General features: G+C 41.9%; 1 protein-coding gene across 1 annotated transcript in view; it reads right to left on the bottom strand.

The window, feature by feature from the left end:
- Nucleotides 1-16,779, bottom strand: part of LOC120989847 (alcohol dehydrogenase 1-like) — a 149,784-nt gene that overhangs the window by 110,810 nt on the left and 22,195 nt on the right. The window contains exon 2 of the mRNA XM_040418204.1: nucleotides 2,074-2,175. Within this exon, the coding sequence (XP_040274138.1) occupies nucleotides 2,074-2,175 (102 nt within the window). The remainder of the gene's footprint in view (nucleotides 1-2,073; nucleotides 2,176-16,779) is intronic.

The raw sequence follows: 16,779 nt of genomic DNA, 5'->3' as shown, positions 1-16,779 counted from the left end.
TAGCTGTTTTTTGTGACTGGTTTTGATATGTGTTACAGATTAGGTTGTGGTTTTGTACCTTAATCGTTATATCTAGAAAATCTATTTGTTGTTTACAAGTATTTATAGAGAAGCTTAAACTCCTTTTGTTCTTATTAATCTCTTGTGTGAATAATTTTAATTCCTCCACCGATTTCTGCCAAATAAAAATAACATTGTCTATATATCGACTCCAGAGCACCAGGCTTCCCCCAGCTTGGGTTTGAAGACTTCATCTTCCCACTGTGCCATGAATAAATTGGCATAGCTGGGGGCAAACCTGGTGCCCATAGCTGTCCCCCTTTTTTGTATATAAAAATCTAGTCCATAAAGGAAATAGTTATGTGATAATATATACTCAACTCCTTCTGCTATAAATTCTATCTGTTCTTCATGTAATTTCCCACTATGTTGTAATCTATTTTTTAACGCTAAAATACCTTGTGTATGATCAATTATTGTATATAATGAGTTGACATCCATTGTACCCAAAATCCAATGGTCTTCAACTTGTAACTTTTCCAATAAGGCTATAATCTCTGTTGTATCTTTTATATATGAGGGTATATCTCTCACTATTGGTTGCAAAATCCTATCTATATATTGAGATAGGTTTGATGAAATAGATCCTATGCCTGAGATAATGGGTCTTCCATGTGGATTTTTTGGATCTTTGTGAATCTTTGGAATACAGTAGAATATTGATGTGCTCTGTTGAGAACTCATAATGTATGTGTGTTCACGCTCTAATAAAATCCCTTTATCGAGTCCTCTTTTGCAATACCTAGCACGTTCTTTTGAAAAATCCTGTATTGGGTCTCTTTTTAACATTCCATAAAAAGAGACCCTATACAAGATTCTTCAAAAGAACTTACATAATAAATTTATGTAATATACGTTTAGCCTAAAGTAACAGTTTCTGTTTGAGGGTACCAAATGATAACACGTGGGTTTCAGGTAAGGCAAGTTTATGTGAGAGGACTGGGTCTAATGCATGTTTTTTTCTGATGGCTCAAAATTGCAACACAAATGCCCTGTGTAAACCCAGCCTCAAGGGAGCTGAGCTGCAATATTAGACAACGTTAATTATGGAAGAAAAGAGCCATGTTTTTCTAATCTTGTATAGCTACTTTAAGGAGGAGATTTATCAAGACTGACTTTTCCGACGCCAGTCATCATCTCCTGTTCGCTGGAGTGTCACTTGATATATTCATACACCAGGTAGGGGCAAACTTATGCCAGTTTCTGGCAGAAAATATAGTAAATACTGAAGGTCACTCCTGTTAAGCCCTGCTATTTACTCTCCACTTTAGGAAAGTGGTGAGAAGTGAAAGAAAATTGCAAATTATGCCAAAAATATTGTGACCGTAATTGGTACCATAATTTGTGACTTTTTCCCACACCTGTATTTTTGGTCCACGTCCGATCAGTGTTTTTTGCATATCAAATGTGAATCCATTAATTTATATTGGGCTGGATGTGGTGTCCGCATTTGTGCAGCTATTTCGCAAATTATAGAACATGTCCTATTCCTGTCTGTTTTGCAGACAAGAATAGACATTTCTAGAATAGGGTCCACAGAAAATGTGAGATGCACATGTATGGTATCCGTATTTTGTGGATCCACGATTTGCAGACAGCATAACGGATAAGGTCTTGTGAATGCCCCCTAAGTCTAATAACATCTCTCTAAGGCTGTATTAACTTGGGCCCAGAATGGACCATGGCTCATGTGAACCACACTCACTGCATCACAGTGATCTATGATGCTGTGAGTTCCAGCCGAACCTCGGGTATACCATGGTTGGGTGGAACTCAGAGCATGATAGATCACTGTGATGCAGTGAGTTTGGTTCAAATTAGCCATGGTCAATCCAGGAAATGTGGCAGGCACACAGACCGCACATGACCCTTTGAATGCAGCCTAGAGCTAAACTTAAAATATACTTTTGGGTGATAGCTCATTATTAGAAGCCCTGAACGTCCCTATTAGATCTGGAATATCTTTTTATAACTAAATAGTACAATAAAGTTGTTTTCAGTTATAAATATCACCTTGATGCGAACTTCATGAGCCTTTGGTGGTGCAACTTCAATCTCTTCTATGCTGAGCGGTTGTTTAGGTGCCCAGCACACCGCAGCTTTACATTTAATTACCTGAATGTGAAATAATAATAATAATAAAACTGAATATATTAAGGTGCAGAAGTCAAGAGGAACATACAGTGCATAATAATGTTCAAGGTACAGGGAAAAGCAAGATCTTTTCTCACAATGCTGCTGCAATTGTGCACTAAATATACCATAATGGATCAAATTTACTAAAGGCTTCTTTACATGGACCAACGATTGGGACAATTATAGGAAATGAGCCCTCCAAGGAATGCTTGTATCCGATAATTGCCGTAATTGATGCAACTAATTGAGTAAATTAGTTGCACCAAACGCACAAACTTCAATATAGTTTCCATTTCATACTGTCCCTTTCCTGTTCATACCAAATCTTTAGCGTAAAACATGCAGCCCACTTCTCTAGCGATACTCGTTAAATGCTGCAGTAATGGCAAGAATTACTGAGATGAATACCTAATATTTTTCCGACAGATGAAAAAGAATTTCAGCAGACATTTTTGCTCACTGACTGCGGTTATAAATTATAGATTTCAATTTGTTTTACAAAACAAACCAGTATAATATACCAGGGCAAACTGGGCTCCTGCATAGGATTTTAACCAGTATAATATACTGGGGCAAACTGGGCTCCTGCATAGGTCTTTATGGTTCAGGGGTAGCACTAAATGTATTTGCATCTGGCTTTGAGGTTGTTTCGCCATAATAACTCATTCAGTTATACCTATCACACATGAGGCCTCTGCATCCTTTTTGGCTGCATTTTAAAAATGACAGGAAAAAAAAATTTGCTTCATTAAAAAAAATATGCCACAAAACTGAAGATATGATCAAAGAATTGGTGTCACACCCTGTGCTAAGCCATGCACCCAAACCACACCCCTTTCCCCCCCTGTAAACTTGGCTGTTATATTTTGTTGTTTTGAAGGGTGGCAAACCTAGAACCAGGTCAAATAACCAGGAAGGACTACAAGTGTCAGAATTACAGGTGAGTGTTAAAGGGAACCTGTCACCGGGATTTTGGGTATAGAGCTGAGGACATGGGTTGCTAGATGGCCGCTAGCACATCCACAATATCCAGTCCCCATAGCTCTGTGTGCTTTTATTGTTTAAAAAACCTATTTGATACATATGCAAATTAACCTGAGATGAGTCAGAGCTTGAAAATATGACTCTTCTCTGGTCACACAAGTAAGATATATGATATTTCAAAGGCCCTTTAGACCCATGAGATTCAAATTATATGGTTCAAATAGCCTAGTTTCCTAGACTAGTAAACGCCCGTTTCTGGTCAAATTAAAATATAACATTTATTTTTCCTATTAAGAATAATATAAAACGGGAGAACGAAGCAAAAACTTTAAAATTCTACGTACGGCAGGACTCTATGGGCAGAGATAAGGGTTGAATCACCCATGTATTCTGCCTCCATAACATACATCCACCTGCCTTTTGCTTTTTATTTTTGCGATATACTTTATTCGCCTTGATGGAATTTATGTTAGGAGGTCACCTATAAAGCCGCTTTAAATCATTTGCTTTCCCTGTCTATATATTTTATTTTCAATGTGCGGCTCTCCACCGCTTGTAGTCAGGATTCAGAGGAGCCTGCAGTTACTCCTCACCATGACTCTTGGTCCTGCCTAGCCTAATCTAAAATTTTAGGATGAGAGCTCCCCCAACATGTTTCACTCAGCGTGGCTTCTTCAGGGGAATGGAGCTACTATCAACAAGAATGCTTTTCAAAATTGCTCTTTTAACCTCTGTGCGTGGATCATTCGATATTCTACAGCCAATCACGGCCGAGCATCTTAATTGACAGTCTAGTGGCCCAATCTAAAGCCTTCATTATTCTGTTTTCGTCATATAATCGCGTCTTATGTTCGTTCTTGCATACTGCGCATGCGCCAGAACTTTAATTTTATAATCGAACAGATATCTGTTACTGCGCATGCGCCTATACTTAGGCTTTTCAACTTGCGTGATATTTGCATACTGCGCATGTGCGAGAACTTTACATTTTTGATCAGAGGTCTAGCGATACTGAGCATGCGTCTATACTTTGACACACTCTAAACATCACATGCCCCATGCGCATGCGCAAGAACTTTAATTTTATAATCAGAGTTGTGACAGTACTGCGCATGCGCCTATACTTAGACTTTTTAGGTTGCGTTCTTATGCGATGTGCATGCGCCGGCACTTTGAATTTATAATCGGAAATATAATGATACTGAGCATGCGTCTATACTTAGACATTTCCTAGTCATCTCGTGTCCATACGCTTGCGTAAGAACTTGATTTTTATTATCATCAAAAGTGTGACAGTACTGCTCAGATGTCTATACTTCGACTTTCCACCTTACGTTCATACAAAAAAAAAAAAATTATATTAAAGTTCTCGAGCATGCGCAGTATGCAAATATCACGCAAGTTGAAAAGCCTAAGTATAGGCGCATGCGCAGTAACAGATATCTGTTCGATTATAAAATTAAAGTTCTGGCACATGCGCAGTATGCAAGAACAAACGTAAGACGCGATTATATGACGAAAACAGAATAATGAAGGCTTTAGATTGGGCCACTAGACTGTCAATTAAGATGCTCGGCCGTGATTGGCTGTAGAATATCGAATGATCCACCCACAGAGGTTAAAAGAGCAATTTTGAAAAGCATTCTTGTTGATAGTAGCTCCATTTCCCTGAAGAAGCCACGCTGAGTGAAACATGTTGGGGGAGCTCTCGTCCTAAGATTTTAGATTAGGCTAGGCAGGACCAAGAGTCATGGTGAGGAGTAACTGCAGGCTCCTCTGAATCCTGACCACAAGCGGTGGAGAGCCGCACATTGAAAATAAAATATATAGACAGGGAAAGCAAATGATTTAAAGCGGCTTTATAGGTGACCTCCTAACATAAATTCTATCAAGGCGAATAAAGTATATCGCAAAAATAAAGAGCAAAAGGCAGGTGGATGTATGTTATGGAGGCAGAATACATGGTTGATTCAACCCTTATCTCTGCCCATAGAGTTCTGCCGTACCTAGAATTTTAAAGTTTTTGCTTCGTTCACCCGTTTTATATTATTCTTAATAGGAAAAATAAATGTTATATTTTAATTTGACCAGAAACGGGAGTTTACTAGTCTAGGAAACTAGGCTATTTGAACCATATAACAAGTAAGATATGACTCTTTTATGTTAACTTGCATATGTATCAAATAGTTTTTTTTACACAATAAAAGCACACAGCTATGGGGACTGGGTATTGCAGATGTGCTAGTGGCCATCTAGCAACTCATGTCCTCAGCTCTATACACAAAATCCCAGTGACAGGTTCCCTTTAAGTCAGACAGTCAAGAGTAAAATCCAGGTCAGGGGTTAATCCAAAGGCTGGTGAGACAAACCGGGTCAGAAAATCAGACACTGAATCAGCAATCAATCTCACTGGAATGAAGAGTCTATAACTGGTACTGGCTGAACAGCAGAACAGACTGAATTAGAGAGCCAAGCTAACTACTCTTCTCCCTGATTGGCCAGGTGGCAGGGACCTCAGAGCATATGATGCCCTCACCCTACCATTCCGCCAGTGTCATGACATCCAAAGCAGTTGCAGTGGTTGGATGTGCAAAAGGCGTGGAAAGGTTTGTTATACATAGAATAATAGAATATTGTTTTATTTTTATTTTTTTAGATGCCTTGAGACAATCGTGCATATATTCTTTTCTGAGTGGAAGAATTTTTTTGGCCAGCGGTTCAAACACCCTGCAGAGCAGCATTACTGCTTCAATCCCTGGTTATAATCCCACAAGGTTATCTACAAAATATTTAATAATAAATCATAGAATGTTCCATTCTCCATTCCTAACATAGCTCCTGAGTCTTCTGTATGGTTTTGCACATCCTCTTGATACAGTCAGCAGGAAGCATGCTCAGAGAAGCAGTTAAATTAACTCCGCAGCATGGACTACACGTGGCCAGTGTCCATATATTGGCTATATGGGCACGGAGCCCTTACAGTCGTGTGCATGAGCCCTCAAGGTGACCTAGAATGTTAGCAGCACCAGTACAGCACCCTTGGATTTTTTTTGCAGGTGCCATTTTGTAGCCAGTGCTCTTCAGATACAGATATCCAGAGAATATGGCATCAGTAAAAAAAATCTTGGAAAACACTGTTAAAAAAGTTATCTAGTTATGAGCTCCAAGGTGATATCTCGGTAATGTTTTATAGGCAGTGATTACTTGCTATTTATTTTCCTAAGATCTTTCTGCTTGGCTGACATTTAACTCATATCATTAGGGCAGAGTTGTGATCTTTTACTACAGTTGAGCTACAGGGTCTTCAGGGAGCCTGAGGTAGTCGGAAACACACCTCCGGTCTCACCATTGGTTCAGGCTGTTGCTTTTTTCTTCCAGATTGTCTGCCATGTATAAACAGAAGTCTATCACAGGCAGGGGCGTAACTATAGGGGAAGCAGGGGAAGCGGCTGCTTTGGGGACCTGAACCAGAAGGGGCCCATCCAGGAGGAGGAGGACTAAAAGATTTTGTCAGGGCCCCCTCAACAGTATTACACAATGAAATTATATCAAGTGACAGTATAGACAGTGTAGAAAACGGATGGAACAGCTGCCGGCCCTGGTCTGAGAGAGCGATCTTTACTAGCCACAGGAATGGGGGCAGCATGAAAGGAAGGGGTTGCGAAAAAAATCACTGGGGAGGGGGCCCCATTCAAAAATATGCTGTGGGGCCCAGTCATTTCTAGCTACGCCACTGATCACAGGCTCACCAGAATGTCAGTGCATGGAAGCGTAATTTCTATTACAGCGAGGGCAGAGCGATCATAAAGTACAGAATACTAAATCACCAGTGAGGAAATGATAACAGGTGATAGGTGTTTACCAAGGGATTGCAGTGTGACCTCTTGTCCAGTAGATGGTGGTAGAATACAAGGGAAGGGCTATGGCCAGAGAAGCAGGATGTCTGGGTGGAGGAAGCAGGTAGTGCTGGGAGGAAGGAGGAGGAGAGTCAGAGCAGTAAGAGGCTTGAGCAAGAGAAGAGTGTGTTGTGGTGGGATGCTCTTCACACAGAACAGTGTCTATAAGAATTCCAGAGTAAGGAGTACAAAGGAATCACTAAGTGCCCCAGTACAGAGGACTGTGATAGAGACAGCCAGCAGATACGGTCTTAGAACACGCATGGATGGAGAAGGAGTCTCCAGGCCTGAAGGCACGACACTGCCTGGTAGGCCTTATGCAGCATCACTGACTGAAAAGCTTTTCATATAACTATTATTATTTTCATATGTTAGCTTTCTGTAAAGTTCAGTTAAAGCCAGTGGAGTTGTGTTTGTCGCCAGCACACAGTTTTACACCTGGCATAGTCGTCAGGATGGTGACAGACATGGTCACCGGCAGAGTAACTTCCGCCTCAGCCAGCGCCTCATCTATGATTCGGTGTTAAGCCACTTACCCAAGTTCAATGTGGACAATATTTCCCTAGAAGACTGGAAGGAAAGAATTTAGGGAGCTGCATGATTGTGTAATATTGCTTCTCATCTGAAAGCATAATTGTCACTCAGTACGCTGGAAGGAGAGGCCCAAAACACAGTGATGCTGCGGCCAGAACACCAAAGAGAGAGATTCAAGCAGATCTTAGGCCTTTTCAAGGATGTGTATGGGGATGTGTCTTCTAAGGCAGAATTAGGAAAGAGATTTTTTGCTTGTTACCAAAGAGAGAATGAAACTGTCCTAAAATGTAAATAGACTGCGAGAGATTATAATTGTTTTGCAAAAGAAAGAACAATCCAGTGCTTCGTCCTTCACAAACACAGAACTAGTATTGCAAGATCAGTTCCTTTTTGGCATGAGGAGCCAGCCATTGCGGAAAACTGTGAGAGAGCGGGTAAAGCTGGATCCTAACCTTCCATCAAGTATTGAAGGGTGCCATCACGCTACAGAGGGAGGAGCAGGTGGAAGCAATGTTTGGTGTACCACAGTTTGAGAAAGGACTTTGGAGTTTAGAATTAATTCCCTTGAAGATGCAGTGGGTGGAGCTTAAATAGGCTCTGTTGACTCAAGATTGCGGGCTGGTGTACCATGACCAGGAAAGTGGTAGGATTAGGACTACCTGGGAACTTGATATTGCAAGGGTGGAAGGTGGCAGGAGGAGGTGCTGGGAGTGTGGTCAGGAGGGTCATATGGCCAGGAGCTGTCCCCACCGGAGTGCTGTACCCAACTCAGGAAATGTAAAATTAGATTCACCTTCAGTTATGGAGTGAACCGCAGGAAAAAACACCACGTTATGTCCCCAGTTAGAAGCTAATAACTTGGTTGGGGAGAACTTCGTGGTTATAGCAAAGTTTAATGGGGTAGAGTTGGCCTGCCTAGTAGACACAGGCTCGCAGGTTACAACTGTAGCAAAGATGGCATTTGAAACACACTTCCCACCTGCCTTATTTAAAGACAATGTATCATGGGTGAACTTGAAAGCTGCCAATACCCTTCCGATTCAAGCCCCAGGGGTCATGCAAGCTGATTTTGAGTTTAGGGTTGACTGGTGAAAGGATAGGGTGTGGTGGTGGTGGTGAAGAACACTATAGACTTTCAAGTGGCATTAATTATAGGTATAAATGTGCTGCAAGACCTTGATGGACTGATAGCTCAAGAATTGGGGCCGAAGTATTGGAAGCTTGTTCCAGATAATTGTCCACCCCACCGATCCTTGCAGCAGGTCTTTAGATAGTACCAGGTAAAGGCAGAACCTGATGGAGTCACCGGTCGACTGGGCAGTGCAAATGCAAGCAAAATGTGTGTTGCTAGCCCCACTGCCTGTGAGCATGGGTTAAAAGTTGCAGGACACTACAGTGATGGTGGAACCTGTATTGCAGATAGACAGAGTAAGTATGGTGCGCACTTTGTGTTACTTGTGAGATGGTCAGGGCCTGGTTTCGGTTCATGAATGTGAATGACCATGTAGTGACTTTACGTCCCAAAGAGTGCATGGCGGAAGTGTATCCAGCGCAGGAGGTGCGGAACTCAGGAGAGTCTGACTGGGAACTGGATGTAGCTGAGACAGAATCTGGAACATAACCCTTTGCCAAGTGGTGGCGGAGAACCTCTCCCCCTCAGCTAAGAGAATCCTAAGCGAAGTATGTTCAGAGGGGGCCAAGTTGAGACCGAGAGGCAAAGCTGTCCAAGGTTCTGGTGGCTCACTTGGGTGCCTTCTCCCGCCACAAAGAAGACTTTGGACTAACTCAGACATTGGAGCATGAGTTCCTAACTGGAGATGCGCATCCGATACAGCAGCCTTACTGACAGATTCCTCCAGCCCTGTACCAAGAGGTAAAGGTCATACTAAAGTAGATGCAGGAGCAGGAGGTGATCCAATCAATTAAGAGCCCCTGGACCTCCCAAATTGTGCTAGTCAAGAAAATGGACGGCACCCTCCAATTTTTGGTGGATTATAGATGCCTCATTGCTTGCATGTAAAAGATGTCTACCTGCTCCCTGCATTGAAGATTTGTTGGCGGCACTTGGGTGTACCAGATACTTCTCTACTCTTGACTTGGCCAGCTGGTACTGCAAGCTGCCAATTGCCAAGAAAAACTGGGAGAAAATTACCCCCATGGAGCTGTTTAAGTTCCTATGTATGCCGTTCAGACTAAACAATGCACCAGCCACGTTCCAGAGATTGATGGAGCTATGTCTGGGGGACCTGGGGGAACTATGAGTGTCTGCTCAGCTACCATGATGACATAACTATCTTCTCACCCTCATTCATAGAACACCTAGAACAGCTTGATCGGGTAGTAACATGGCTGGAGGCCCATGGTTTGAAGTTGAAGACTCACAAATGCCATTTGTTCTGGGAGAGCACTGAATACCTGGGTCATATTATTTTCAAACATAGGGTCCAGCCTGTGGACCCCAAGGTTCAGGCAGTGTAGCAATGGCCCACCCCCGTATGATCACTGAATTGCAGTCCTTTTTGGGACTAGTAGGATATAGTGATGAGCGGGAGAGGGGCAATATTCGAATTTGCGATATTTGCAAATATTTTGTAGACTATTCTGCATATATTCGCGAATTCGCTATTATTTTCTTGATTGCGAAAATCGACAATGTAATATTCGCGTAAAGCGCGTGCAATACAGGCGTGGGTCACTTTTGATACATTTTACAAGCTGCTAGAAGTTTCCTGAGACTGGAGAAAATGGTTGGCACTGCAGAACATTAAAAATGGCTTTATATGCAGATAGTTTGCTCAAATATATTCGCGATTGCGCTAATAGGCAATTAATGATGCACATATTTTGGCGCAATATGTGAAACTTCACATTTTAGCAGGTCGGACTACTGTGGGGTTTTGCTCTGGTAGATAGGGTAAGCGGGTGCAGCACAGAGACAAAATACAAGTTCTTAACTCAAAACATCAGTGTCTATTCACACTTGAGGCGATTGTACAAAATAGCACGTAACTTTGCAGTCTTGGTGTTAATTCACACTCAATGGAAAGTTCATATAACACAAGTCACCTTGCTGGCAGTTCTGCCTCCAGTAGTCCATAGTAGGTTTTAGGGGGGCCTGTTTCCCCAGCATGCGGCTCTCAGCCCTCCAGCACGTCACAAAGCCTCAGATCCCAAAAACAGAGACATCTCTGCTGAGCCCAGCTGCCTATTTAAGGACAACCAGGTGCTGCCAAAACCCGGACCGGCACTTAAACTCCGGTCCGGTATTTGACCTCACCTGCCTGGAAACCAGCCCAGCCGCAAATGCTGGGAGGAAAATACCTGCCTTGCCAGATACAACCCCTCACTTTGTCACACTACATATTACTGATTGGTGCACTATGTATTGTTGTGTCATCACAGCACTATGTCTGTAGCATGTATGTATGGACAGCAGAACCTATCACACTACCTAACACACTGCACTGCAACATCTACACTATATCAGGATATAACCTACCCTGACTATCTCCCACTAACTATCTGTATGATATATATAAGCTATCTAACTATCTATCTAATGTAATGAGTTTTCCAATGCAATGACACTGCTGTCTCTCTCAGAACTTAAAAAAAAAACTGTAGAAAATGGCTGCTTGGGAGGTTCTGATATAGTAAGGGGTAGGCAACTTTCCTATTGGTTGCTAGGGATATTGCTAAGCTCAAACAGATATTTCAGCCTTCTCATCGGCCCACAAGCAAGAAGCAGGGAAGGATCATGGGTTCAGATGAAACAAAATCTAGAATATTCAAAAATACAAATATATATCACTATATTCTAAATATTCACGAATTCTAGAAGTACAGATTTTCGCGATTAATATTCGCTATTCGAATATTCGCACCCAACACTAGTAGGATACTACAGATGTTTCCTGAGGGACTTTGCCAAGATCTCAGCCCCTCTGTATGCTCCTCTTAAGGAGGCTTCTCCTGGGGAGGCCAAGAGAAGGATGCTTCCATGGAATGTCGAAGTGAAGTGCTCTGATACTAGATTATGCAACCTACAATCTGCCCTTTGTGTTACACACCAATGGAAGCTTGAGAGGATGGCCAGGAAAGAGTAATTGCATATGCCAGCTGGACGTTGAGCGACAGTGAGAAAAACCCTGACAACTACACTTCATTCAAGCTGGAAATGGGAGACTTTAATCTTCCTGATGTAAACTGGAAAACCAAAAATAGCTAGTTCTGCCAGGAGTACAGATATTCTAAATTCCCTACTGGGATTATCTCTACAGCAAGTAGTTAAGGAGCCAACCCGGAAGGAGGCCATTTTAGATTTAGTATTCACAAATGGGAATTTGGTATCTGATATTACTGTAGGGGAAAGCTTGGGATCTAGTGATCACCAGTCAGTGTAGTTTACTATAAGTACAGTGTCTGAGTCACACCACACAAAAACAAAAGTTTTAGACTTTAGAAAAACTGACTTTTCAAAAATTAGATTAGTGGTATCCGAGTCCCTATCAGATTGGAACAGTTTCAATAGAGTCCAGGAGAAATGGGACTACCTAAAAGTGGCACTATTGAAGGCAACAGAAAATTACATTAGGCTTGTCAGTAAAAGCAAAAAAAAAGGAAGAGACCACTGTGGTACTCAGCAGAAGTGGCCAAAATCATTAAAAACAAAAAGATAGCATTTAGTAATTATAAAAATTAAAAAAAACGAGGATGACAGGTAAATTTATAAGATTAGGCAGAGAGAGGCCAAACAAGTTATAAGAGCTTCTAAAGCACAGGCAGAGGAGAAATTAGCTCAGTGAAAAAAGGCGATAAGACATTCTTCAGATGCATAAATGAAAAAAGGAAACTAAAACAAGGAATTACCAAATTAAAAACAAAAGAAGGAAGGTATTTGGAAGAAGATAAAGAACTAGCTGACTGCCTCAATGAATACTTCTGTTCAGTTTTTACAAAGGAAAATGAAGGAAAAGGACCTCAGTTAGAAAAGAAGACTAATGAATCTTTTGATGCATGTGTCTTTACAGAAGAAGAGGTTCTAAGTCAGCTGTCTAAAATTAATACAAATAAGTCACAGGGGCCTGATGGGATACACCCAAAGCTATTAAAAGAGCTCAGCGGCCAACTAGCAAAACCATTAACAGATTTATTTAACCAATCACTGGCAACAGGAGTCATCCCAGAAGATTGGAAATTGGCAAATGTTGTGCCCATTCACAAGATAGGTAGTAGGGAGGAATCGGGCAACTATAGACCAGTAAGCCTGACATCAATAGTGGGGAATTAATGGAAACCATACTTAAGGAGAGGATTGTGGAACATCTAAAATCCCATGGATTGAAACATGATAAACAGCATCTTCAGGGAGATCATGCCAAACTAATCTTATTGATTTTTTTGATTGGGTGACTAAAATAATAGATGGCGGAGGTGCAGTAGACATTGCTTATCTGGACCTTAGTAAGGCTTTTGATACTGTCCCACATAGAAGGATTATCAATAAATTTCAGTCTTTGTGCGTGGATTCCCATATTGTTGAATGGATTAGGCAGTGGCTGAGGGACAGACAACAGAGCGTTGTAGTCAATGGAGTATATTCAGACCATGGTCTTGTTACCAGTGGGGTACCTCAGGGATCTGTTCTGGGACTCATATTGTTTAATATCTTTATCAGCGAAATTGCCTCGATGGTAAGGTGTGTCTTTTTGCTGATGACACAAAGATTTGTAACAGGGTTGATGTTCCTGGAGGGATACACCAAATGGAAAAGGATTTAGGTAAACTAGAGGAATGGTCAAAAATCTGGCAACTAAAATTTAATGTTGATAAGTGCAAGATAATGCACCTGGGGCGTAAAAACCCAAGAGCAGAATATAAAATCTGTGATACAGTTCTAACCTCAGTATCTCAGGAAAGGGATTTAGGGGTTATTATTTCAGAAGACTTAAAAGGTAGGCAGACAATGTCATAGAGCAGCAGGAAATGCTAGCAGAATGCTTGGGTGTATAGGGAGAGGAATTAACAGTAGAAAGAAGGAGGTGCTTATGCTGCTCTACAGAGCACTAGTGAGACCTCATTTGGAGTATTGTGCGCAGTACTGGAGACCATGGGCCAGATTTATCATTACTCTGACAGCTCACTCCACTTTCACATATGGCTAAAGTCAGTTTTAGCCAAGTCAGATTTATGATCGGCCCTTTAAGACTGTAATAAATGTGGTTTGACGGTAGTAGTTTATCCGTCAGTAAGCAGCTTTACAAAAGTCGCACATCTTTATGAAAAAGTCGCACGTCTTTCCAAAAAAGTTGCATGTTCTATTAAAAAGTCTCATAAAATAAGCATGGTCCTCACTGGAGTGAAATTGCGCATTTTTTTGCGACTTTTTTGCGACTTTTTAAATAGTCGCAAAAGTAAATCTGTCTAGAGATTCATTTACATAAGAAAACACGCCCACTTTCTGAAAACTGGCGAGCATAGTGCAGAGCAGTAAAACGTCGCAAATTTATGCGCAGTTTAAGCGATTGCGCAAAATTATTAGACTTTTTCACTCCATTATTCTGACTTAATGATAAATCTGGCCCCATATCTCCAGAAAGATATTGATACTTTGGAGAGAGTTCAGAGAAGAGCTACTAAACTAGTACATGGATTGCAGGATAAAACTTAACAGGAAAGATTAAATGACCTTAACATATATAGCTTGGAAGAAAGATGAGACAGAGGGGATATGATAGAAACTTTTAAATACATAAAGGGAATCAACAAGGTAAAAGAGGAGAGAATATTTAAAAGAAGAAAAACTGCTACAAGAGGACATAGTTTTAAATTAGAGGGGCAAAGGTTTAAAAGTAATATCAGGAAGTATTACTTTACTGAGAGAGTAGTGGATGCATGGAATAGCCTTCCTGCAGAAGTAGTAGCTGCAAATACAGTGAAGGAGTTTAAGCATGCATGGGATAGGCATAAGGCCATCCTTCATATAAGATAGGGCCAAGGGCTATTTATAGTATTCAGTATATTGGGCAGACTAGATGGGCCAAATGGTTGTTATCTGCCGACACATTCTATGTTTCTATATTTGGGCCTTAACAGAGAAGTTTGCTGATATTTTGACTGGCACCCAGTTCACGTTGGTGACCAATAATAACTGATTAGTACATCTAGAGGTTGCCAAGTTGGCAGCATTGAAGCAGCGTCGGATGGCTCGGCTCAGCAAGTATAACTTTAATATGCAGTATCGTCCAGGGCAAGAGAATGTTACTGTGGATACAATGTCCCGTTACCCAGTCAAAAGACCCACCGTCATCATGGATGAAGACTGAGAAGGAGATGAGATGCCTACCCTCAGTCAAATGAAGCAGCCAGAGAGGTCCGTAGCTGTTCCAGATGCCAAAGTTGGAGCTTGCGTTGGGGTGTCTGAAGCAGACTGGAGGGGTTGTCAGCAAAGTGACCCTTATATACGAAGAGTATGAGACTGGATTCAGTTGGTACTTTGCCCCACCTAAGATGAGCGAGATGCTTTTCCACCTAATAGGAAGAAGCTCTGGCAGCACTGAAATCGAATGATTGTCTGGGAAAGAGTACTCTATAGGCGAGTACAGCTATCCTCTCAAATTGGCCCTACCTGTCATGTGGTGGTACCCACCACAAAGGAGGAGGGAATAGTAAAGTGGATGCATGAAAAGAAAGGACACTTTGGCCCTGCTCAGACTTTTAAGTGACTACAGAGGTACTATTTCCACCCCAAAATGAGGAAGCTAGTGAAGGACGTATGTAACAGGTGCTGGAATTGTGGCCTTGCTCGGGCAGCGGAACAGGAGGTGTCGGTAAGAAACATCCAGTCTTTTTAGCCACTACAGTTAGTTATGATGGACTACCTCACTGTAGAGGGATCTGAGAGTAAAAAAACTTGTTAGTCATTGTCGAGCACTTCATAAGTTTGCAGTGGCTGTTCCTACCCATGACCAAACGGCGGAGAATGCTGTCTTGGCCTTGTGAAATAATTTTATTCCAGCATAGCTATGTTTGCAGTAAGCATTGTAAAAATGTACAAGGAATCATCGTGGATGATAAGTACGTGTCACCGAGGTGTCTGGCCTCGGTGGAGTAAGAGCCGGTTTTTATGTGTCAGCAGCAGTTGCTGTTTGACACTTTAATACTTAGTATGGCTGTATAGCTGATCTGGGACGGCTCTTACTGGGAGTAGTCAAAGTGCTGGGTGGGTGACTACTCCCCATGTCACAGGCCGGGTTTTGCCAGGCCTAAAAAACAGCCAGCACTGCCAGGTGGAGGATTACCTCAGTCTGACAGTGGAGCTCAGGAGGTCTGTGTGCTGGGACCTGAGGCTTGTGCCGTGCTGGAGGGCTGAGACCCATCTATAAGGGAAACAGGCCCCCTAAAACCCTGCTATGGACTGCTGGAGGCAGTACTGCCAACAAGGTGATTTTTGCTATGAGGACTTTCCATTGTGTGTGAACTAACACCAAGACTGCAAAGTGACGTTTTGTTTTTGCTTTATGTGTGAATAAACACGGAAGTTTGATTTAAGAACTGATTATTTGCCTCTGTACTGTGTCCGCACACCCTGTCTACCAGAGCGAATCCCCACAGCACCAGGAGCCTACTAGGATGGTGCACCAGAATTTGTTGAGGCCATGCGCCTTCGTGACCAGACCTCCTGTCACAAGTGAGAGTGTTTTCTCCAAGCCATCTACACCAGTTGATGATGAATGGTGGTGGCTTCCCTCAGCAGCTGACCAACCACCATTGGAACCCAGGAGAAGTATACCTCTCGCAGAGACAGGAGAAAACAGAGAAGAATCTTCAGCAGAGGGATCTATTCTACTCTGGCACTCCCAATGTACTAACTTTGGCCAAAGACCTCCATGATTTGAGGATTACGTTGTGAAAACTCAGGCTGCCGGGATGGAAACCCTTAATACCTGGGGAGGAGGTGTAATAAAGGATTGCAGTGTGAACTCTTGTCCAGTAGATGGTGATAGAATACAGGTGAAACTCGAAAAATTTGAATATCATGCAAAGTTCATTTATTTCAGCAATGCAACTTAAAAGGTGAAACTAACATATGAGATAGACTCATTACATGCAAAGCGAGATATTTCAAGCTTTTATTTGGTATAATTTGGATGATTATGGCTTACAGCTT

Source organism: Bufo bufo, chromosome 2 (assembly GCF_905171765.1).
Source record: "Bufo bufo chromosome 2, aBufBuf1.1, whole genome shotgun sequence".
Classification (NCBI taxonomy): Eukaryota; Metazoa; Chordata; class Amphibia; order Anura; family Bufonidae; genus Bufo; species Bufo bufo.
Note: the sequence above shows the minus strand (reverse complement) of the source record. Positions and strands in the feature narration are given on the sequence as shown.